The sequence below is a fragment of the Hipposideros armiger genome, unplaced genomic scaffold (genome assembly GCF_001890085.2).
Source record: "Hipposideros armiger isolate ML-2016 unplaced genomic scaffold, ASM189008v1 scaffold_32, whole genome shotgun sequence".
Classification (NCBI taxonomy): domain Eukaryota; kingdom Metazoa; phylum Chordata; class Mammalia; order Chiroptera; family Hipposideridae; genus Hipposideros; species Hipposideros armiger.
This window is the reverse complement of record NW_017731382.1, coordinates 1,082,892-1,090,856: the sequence shown is the minus strand read 5'-3', so window position 1 is coordinate 1,090,856 and position 7,965 is coordinate 1,082,892. Positions and strand designations below refer to the sequence as shown.

General features: G+C 57.7%; 1 protein-coding gene and 1 long non-coding RNA gene across 5 annotated transcripts in view; one reads left to right on the top strand and one right to left on the bottom strand.

Annotated features, from left to right (window-relative positions):
• Positions 1-296: 296 nt before the first annotated feature.
• Positions 297-6,332, bottom strand: LOC109380067 (uncharacterized). Of its 2 annotated transcripts, XR_002123368.1 has the most exons (4): positions 5,126-6,332; positions 4,443-4,577; positions 1,748-4,240; positions 297-1,510 (listed from the first exon to the last, which is right to left on the bottom strand). It is a non-coding gene; the product is annotated as an uncharacterized LOC109380067 (long non-coding RNA). The 2 variants fall into 2 exon arrangements; XR_002123367.1 differs by having other exon boundaries at positions 1,748-4,577.
• The window catches only part of SLCO4A1 (solute carrier organic anion transporter family member 4A1), a 24,892-nt gene continuing 21,562 nt past the window's right edge, over positions 4,636-7,965 (top strand). For 2 of the 3 annotated variants that reach the window (XM_019637240.1, XM_019637238.1), the window contains exons 1-3: positions 4,637-5,205; positions 6,373-6,506; positions 6,699-7,518. In XM_019637240.1, coding sequence (XP_019492785.1) covers positions 7,286-7,518 — 233 coding nt within the window. In that variant the 5' untranslated portion in view covers positions 4,637-5,205; positions 6,373-6,506; positions 6,699-7,285. Of the gene's footprint in view, positions 5,206-6,372; positions 6,507-6,698; positions 7,519-7,965 lie in introns of all 3 variants that reach the window. The other variant, XM_019637239.1, reaches the window with a different exon arrangement.

Genomic DNA, 7,965 nt, shown 5'->3' with positions numbered 1-7,965 from the left:
CTCCAGTCCTGGGACTCAGGGGGGGGACGGAGCATCCTCCTGAGGATATAAAGAGGGGGCTAAGTGGAGCCTGGTTGGAGCTGGGGAGACGCAGGAACATGTTGGAGGCTGTGGTCAAAGGAGATGGGGGGGCCTGAACTAGGGTGGGGAGCAGAGGGAGGGGAGGGAACGGGATCACAGCTGGCAGAGCCTCAGTGACAGGTGGATGGTGACACCACTGAGCAAGGCTGGGGGGTAAGGGAGGAAGGGAGAGGGAGGGAGAGAGGGGCTGCAGGATGCAGGGGGGATGCCTGGAAGGAGGGAGCCCAGCCCTTTCCCGGGGGGGAGGGGGTTGACTGAAGGCCATGCTGGGAGACCGCCAGGGCCTGAGGCTGGGCCTGGCTCAGGACGGTGATGTACGTGGGAGGTGATTGTAGGGCTAACTGCTGGGTGCAAGAGGCCCCCCAGGAAGCTGGCGCCTGTGCAGAAATAGCCCCTGCCTCGGGACGGGTGCCCATCTCAGAGCCACCATGTCCTGGGCCCAGCCTGGATGTCCTGCTGGGCTCGGCAGCTCGCAGAGAAGTTCCCTCCTCCTGGCTGCTTCCAGTGTGCTAGGCTGGGGCACTTGACTTCTGGGGGTGCCTGGGCCCCCTCTGAGGACCCAGCCCTGGACCCCAATGGATTGCTTAAGACAAAGGAATACGTGCCAGGGGCATGGATGGGTGAGCAGGCAGGGTGCAGCTGAAAGCCCGGCTGAGGCCCACAGGAGGGGTGGCGGGGCCTGCAGACATGGGCACCCTCGGGCCCACAAAGCCACGAGCCACCCCACTTCCTGCAACAGCACCAGCCATCTGGGCTCCGGAAATTGCACCAGCTCTCCAAGTCCCCTCTGGGGCTCCATGTTCCTGGGGTTCGGAGAACATTCAGGCCTCCCGCTGACCCAGAAAGTGGCATTTGTTCCCTGGGGTGGAAATGAAAACTTCTGCTAATTGGGAGAGTGCCCAGAAGCCTTGCCAGGCCCGGGTCACTGGCTACATGATCAGAGACTTTGAAAAGGTTTCCTCACCCTTGAGTGAGCTGAGTGTTGTCACCTACCTTCTCTGAGAACTCACCTGGGCCTGCCCAGCCCACTGGACCAGAATATCCAGATCAGAGCAAGTTGGCACAAGCTGGACAGGGTCCTGGTGGCCATCAGGGCTCCCAGCCTTGCAGACAGCAGACACTTCTCAGGAAGGAATTGAGGGGACCACAGGGCACCCCTCTTTTATGCCATGGACTCTCTTGCCTGACTTCTCCCAGCAGCCCTTCCAGTGGCCTTGGCCAGGCAGCTCCCTACTCATAGCCAGGGAGCTTGGAGAGGGCCAGGCTGGTCACTCTGCCCCTGAGCGTAGCTCTTTGGGGACACATACCCCCTTAGGCAAAGTCCCAAAGTCTCAGCTGACCTCCCTCGGGGTCTTCTCCCTACCTGCAGTGTCTGCTGTCCCCACGCACACCCGATGAGCTCCTTGGTCCTCCAGACTCAGCGGTCCCTCTGAGGAGACAGGACCCCATTGTGTGCTTACAGCCCCTCTGCCCTAGTGGACAGCGCCCACCTGACTCTTACAACAGCTGAGTGGTGGTCAGCTGCCCGGTTCTCCTTTCTAGCTGCCCCAGGACCACTTCACACTTCAAGACCACAGACACACAGGACTTATCCAGACCCTGGGGCAGTGCCCCACCCCCCGCCACCCCGATGTGGCCTCCCCCACCCCGACTCCCCAGCACTTACTGAGAACCACTGGAGGGATGCCGGCCACTGCCTTATGGACGCTCTGTCTCTGAGTTAGAAGCTCCCGGAAGTCGGTTTCTCGGTTGGGGATTCGCCTCTCATTTTCCAGGACGGCAGTTTGCCCAGGGGAGGGGGTGCAGCTCGTCGGTGACCAGGTGGAGCAGGGTTGTCCAGGACGCCTGCCGAGTCTGCCCCTCAAAGTTGAAAAGGTCATGGGTGGAGAGGAAGGTAGACCGAGGACTCAGGCCACCACCCGACCTGGCTCAGCCAGACCAGCGCCCTGGTGACCCAGTGAACAGGGAGGGGCCATCCCAGGTAGCACTTCTGGGACCGTGACAAGGCCACTTTGAGCAGAGTGGACACTGGGGACTGACCCCAGGCTGTGGATGGCCAGGACGTTTCCCAGGGCTGGGGAAACTGAGGCAGCCCTTGCAATCATGTCTCGTGAGCATGCTTCCCGTCCTTCCCACTCCTCATGCCTCACCCAGGGCCTAGGGTGTTGGACGCTGGGTGACCAGGTTGCTTGAAGGTTCTCCAGAAAACATGCAGCCTGGCAGGGGCCAGGGACTGGCCTGCACCTACAAACCAGTGAAGAGCTACAAGGGGCCCAGATACTCCACTTCCAGGAGCGGAGGAGAAGGGAGGAGAGGGGAGGCATGGTCCTGGAGGACTTCCTGGAGGAGGCAGGATTGAGATGTGCATAGTTGGCGAAGGAAGACATTTTAAGAATGTTGCAAGTGCAAAGGCACAGGGGTGGGGGAACAACTTATGGGGTGTTTGTGGTGCAAGGAGCACCCTGGCTGGAGTGGCAGGGCAGGCCTAGGCAGGGGACAGAGAGCCTGGGGAGGGGGCAGAGGTTAGGCTCCAGCCCCAGGCCAGTGGGAGACACAGGAAAAGCACACGGAACAAGGGAGGGTCGGGGACCTGGAGGTCAAGTGCAGGTCAGACCACGCGCTCCCCTGGAGAAACAGAGGCCATGCCTTCCCCCGGGGCCTGCATCTTCCCTTCCAGGGGCCTGTGCTTGTTGGTGTCGGCTGCCATGAGTAGCAGCTGGGGCAGCTGGCTCCCAGGAGGCGGCAGTTTCAGGGCGACGGTGCCAAGGGAAAGGCCCTGCCCACTCAGCTCATTGAAGTTCCCACCAAAGGAAGACACGAAGAAACGCTTAAAATAACTGCTGGTAACTTGAATGTGGTTAACGTTCTTAACACAAAACACCCTCAATGCAACATACCTTGCTCGTCACAAGGCAGGCAATTACAGGATTTACAGATTCCATGATGCACTGCAGGTGGGTGGCGGGCGTGGGAGCCGGGAGGAAGGCTTGACGGGGCCTGTCCCCCGGCCTTGCCAGCGGGTCCTGCCGCCGGCCCGTGCCTCGCTGTGTTTGAAGCTACTGTAAGGACTCACCTAGCGGGAGGTCCTCCTGGAATGTGAGGGCATGCCAAGTGGACCTCCTGATCCCAAGTCTGCCCCAGACCGGCAGGGCGGGCGCTGGGCAGGCCCGGGCAGCCTGGATGCCCTCCGGCTGGAAGAGACATTTGCCTCTTTGCAGATATGATGCAGAAGGACCACACGAGAAGGCCCACAGTCACGTTCAAATGCTGCTCACAGGGCCGCGCTGGGTCTGGACAGGGTGGGCTCTGCGGGCGCCGGGCCAGGCTCGCGTCTTCCCATAGCTCCTCAGTGCCTGTGCCACGGGGCCACTGCAAGGAAGGGCTTTTCCGCACTCTGCCAGGTCTACCTTTCCTGGAACTTAGGGCGCCCCAGGTGTCCTCAGATGGTGTCCGCAGAGCTCAGAGCTGTCTGGCCAGGCAGGGAAGTCCAGACTCCATTTTTTGTCTACCCCAAACTGTCTAACCCCAGGTTCTCCAAGCAGTTCGTTGGTGGCCTCTAAGGGGAACACGTGCCGCCTCTGCCTGTCCAGATGTTGAAGCCGGAGCCATCCCCGGCAGAATAAGCCCCAACGCTTGTGAATGAGGCTATTATCCCAGGCCCAGCGTTCCACCCCTGCCACGGAGCAGGGCCGCCGGCACTGGCATGTCGAATGAGTGTTACCCCGTGTGAATTAACTTGGCATCTGTAATCCCAGGATAGTCTCCCCGGCCCACCAGCGTGTGGAAGAATGCGGGGGTGCGTGCAGTGGAGTCAGGTTCCCCGGTAACCACTTCTCAAGGCAGCAGGCACTCTGAAAAAGACAAAGAAGGAATTGAAACCTCATCTCCTGAGAGCCACCTTGCTGTGGGAGACAAAGCGAGGAACAGCAGGGATGTTTGTGGCCCGGAGTCATCTCCTCACCATTAGCAGGTCACTGTCACCCAGACCAGTCAGCAGGCCTCTTTGTACAGAGCTGGCCGGGGTCCCAGCCCAGCGAGGCCGCCGTCTCAGTTCCTGTCACAGGCTAGCAGATCAGTGTGGAATGGACCATGATGGCTGCTGAGGACAATGACGGCTCATACGCCTTATGCATGTGTGTGCCCAGCATGGAGCTATGTGCTGTGAGAAGGGGAAACTGAGGCTCAGGGAAGCTAATGAAGTGCCCCAGGCAGCAGTCAGCAAGTGGCCATGGAGAGCTCCAGAGCGCTCCAGCCACATCCTGCTCTAAAGGTAGAATTGTGACTTTGAGGACAAACATGTTTTCTACTATCTGTCGACTTGTTACCAAAGACCTTTCCAGTGGCCCATTCCCTCCCCTCACCTGACAACCTTCATCCCCCACAAAGCTCCGCCTTCCTGGAAGTCTGGACTCCCAGTTATCTCTTCCTGGGACCACTCTGACTTCACGCTTCTCTTCTTTGTGAAGCCATGTACCTGCTGTCAGCCTGCACTTGCACTGCAATAATAATAATAATAATAATAATAATAATAATAATAATTCCTTGCCTGAACATAGCATCTAATAGATCATCACAACAGCTCACACACCTACGCTCTAACTGAGGATTTGAAGCTGTGTTTCGCTGTGAGCCCAATCCTCGAATCCTTCAGAAAAACCGTGTTTCTCATGCAAAACAGCAAGAGCATAACTTTAAGTTTGTTTTTTGTTTTTTGGTGTTTTTTTTTTTAATTTCTTCAGAAACTCCACAGTGGTCGCAGCCTCAACTTTGCTCATCATTTCCGAGTCTTGGTATCAATCGTCATTAGGTTGGAATAGCCATCATGGGGAGTCGAAAAAGGAAAAACGTTGAAGGTTCCCAACGATTCAACTAATATGTATGCAAACCTCACCAAAATAGAAATGACCACAGAACACCGCATCAACACAGGGTTTTAAATGTTCTTCAAATACAGCATTGCCAGGACATTTTTGGATACCACGTCTGGTGTCCTGTTTTCCAGACCAGACCCCCAGACGGGCGCACGTCTGTCTTGGCTACTGACCTGTCCCAGGAACAGGAAAAAGTTTCCTTCTCTCTCTCCACTTCTCTTCTGACCTTAGGAGGACACATACTTTCCCCAAGGTGAGTTGTCCATGAAGCCAGCCGGAGTCTGCAGAGACAAAGGTGTGTCAGTACAGCTTGCACACTTCAGTTTTTTGGGGTGCCTCCCAAGATGATGTCAGAGAACAGTGATGGGCCATGAAATGAAAGCACCTGTTCTGAGCCTCCCCAGATGCCCTGATGAGCAGCAGCGTGTCCCCCATAGGGCCACAGGGGAGCCGCTGGGACTTGGGTTCTTTCTTTTCTTTCTAATTGTTTCCTCTCCAGACAGAACTTATTGAGTTCAGAATGTTCCAGGGCACTTTATCAGGCTGCCTGGTTCTCAAAGGCTGCTGCAGCCGTGGGTGACCTCTTAGGTCTCCTCCCAGCCCCTCCTAATTCTGTCAGCACACGAGGAAGAGTCAGCCGTGGAGGGCAGACCCAGCCTGACACACAGAGTGTCAGTGCCTGGGGTATGGGCCAGATCTTTCACCCCCCTGAGTACCCCAAGTCTCAACCCTGCCCCTGTGGGCAGGTTGCACAGGGTGGGGTCTCTGGGCACAGGTGCTCCCAGGGCTAGGATGTTTGCTCCCGATCTACCTTTCAAATAGTGCCTGTGGATGAACCTTGCCAGAGGATCCCTGGTGGGGAGACCCTTGAATGTGAAGATGGGTTTGGTGGGGCCGACAGGGAAGGGCCATGAGCCCAGGCTCCGGGGGTGGCCCCAGGCCAGTGTTCCCCAGAGGTGGAGGGCCCCTGTGACATGTAGGCACTGGAGGCAGTGTCCGAACAAGGCTGCAAACAGCGATGCATCACAGAGCAAGAGCTGCTGCTTCCTCCCTTCTCATCCCACTGTGCTGGCCACATCCAGGAGGGCAGGTCCATTCCCCACAGCCCACCCTCACACATGGCTGGCACCAGCCACTGTCCTTTCCCAAACAGCGGGTCTGAGGCTCAGCACTCTCAGCAGGCAGCAGTCCTGGCTAGAATTGACCACTTTCTATTTCCTTCTGTCTATTTTTATGATAACCTCTCTAAGGTCATGACACAGATTTACCTTTTTAAAAAAACGAGCTTATCCTTTTAGTAAAATACATGAATTGTTTAAAAGAAAAACATTGCGCAAACAACAGTTTCAAGGAATCAAATCTAAAATGAAGTTTGGGAACACTGAGTCCAATCCTGCTCTAACATTTGAAATGCTTTCAGAGCATCCCCATCAGAAGATTGGCTGGCTCCGTTTACACGCCTCCCATGATGGGGAGCTCACTACCTATGAAAGGCATCTCCAGTCAGCTGTGCTGGGAAATGCTGCTCCCAGCAGGGTCCACACCTGAGGCCAGGTCTGCAGAGCATCTCAGGTCCCTTTCCTCATGTGGAGGGTTGGGAAGATGCGGGGGGGGGGGAACCTTTGCTGCATGTGCTCCTGTCCACTCCCAGCAGCCTCCTCTTCCAGGTTCCCCCAGCAGGTCCTCATCCCCTCAGAGGCACCTTCTCCACCCAAAGTTAACAGTTGGTGTATTTTTCTCTTAAAGGGCAGTTCCGGGAATGGAGGCCAGTATTCTAGGAGCAGCCAGACCCCACCCCAGCTGCCAGGAGTAGCGGCTTACATAGAGACAGCCTGGAGCCCCAAGGACCTCACCAGGGATCCCTGAAAACAGAGTGAACGGGCATAAGCCCCACCCTATGAAGGAAGAACATTTCGTAAATACCGCGGAATGTGGACATTTTCCCATAAGGCCCAGCACCCCCTCCTCTCCCCTGGCCCCACAAGGCAGGGGCCAGTCCCCTATGCCTCATCTGTGGTTCCACAGGCCTGAGCTCTGTAGGTGCTCCCTCACCAGCCGAAGGTAACGCTGTGATCATTTCCTCCTTACGCAACTTAGCTCAGGATTCAAGTGCACGCGCGCACACAAGCACACACACGGTTGACTTTTACAGACTTCTTTTAAACTCATTTTACGGAAACCAAAAAGGAAAAAATTGTGGAATGTTATTGTGATCAGCTGTAAATGTTAACTTGGCAGCCCCTGTGAGCTCCTATGTGGGCCTGACCTATCCCATTTCATTCCATTTTTCAGTGGCCCTTCCAGGAAGCACTGTCAGTAACGTCATTTCACAGATGATGAAACTGAGGCTCAGAGAGGTGCAGTGTGTTCAAGGTCACACCGCAGGGATATTGGTAGGATTTCAAACAGGACCTCCCGTTGATGGCCATGTGTCTACTACTCCCTCTGGTCTGACATCAGTGCTGACGTCAAGAAGAGGATCATTTTACCCAAAGGGCAACAGGAAGGGGAGCACTGGGTTCCCCAGGTGGCCCGCCCCGCCCCCCACTCCCACTGTCTCCAGGAGGTAAGCCTGAGGAGGCGCGCACCGGTGGGCACCCCAGGCTGGCCCTGGGAGCCCGACAGGCCGGCGGGGACGGCCGCTCCCGCTCCCCGCTCGCACGCGGCGCGCACGCGGGACCCCTGCGCCTCCGCGGCGGCGCCCATCCGGCCCCGTCCGCCTGTCGGAAGGGTTCGGGCGGGGAACCTTCACGCCCTCCCACGGCCTCTCCGCCGCCTCGGTCGCACCAGCCCGGCTTCAACGTGCGAGTCGGTTCGACATCGAGTCGCCGCGCGGCCCGGGGAGCGGCCTTCCCCTCCCGGCATCGGTTCCCCAGCTGCCGCCCGGGTTCCCGCATCTGATCGGTCGGCGGCAGACGCGAGGGCGCCCGCGCTCGGCTCCCAGGGCGCTGGCCTGCCGGTCGGTGCCACCTGGGAGCAGAGAGGTGTCGCCGCCCCGGCCCGCCCCGCCCCC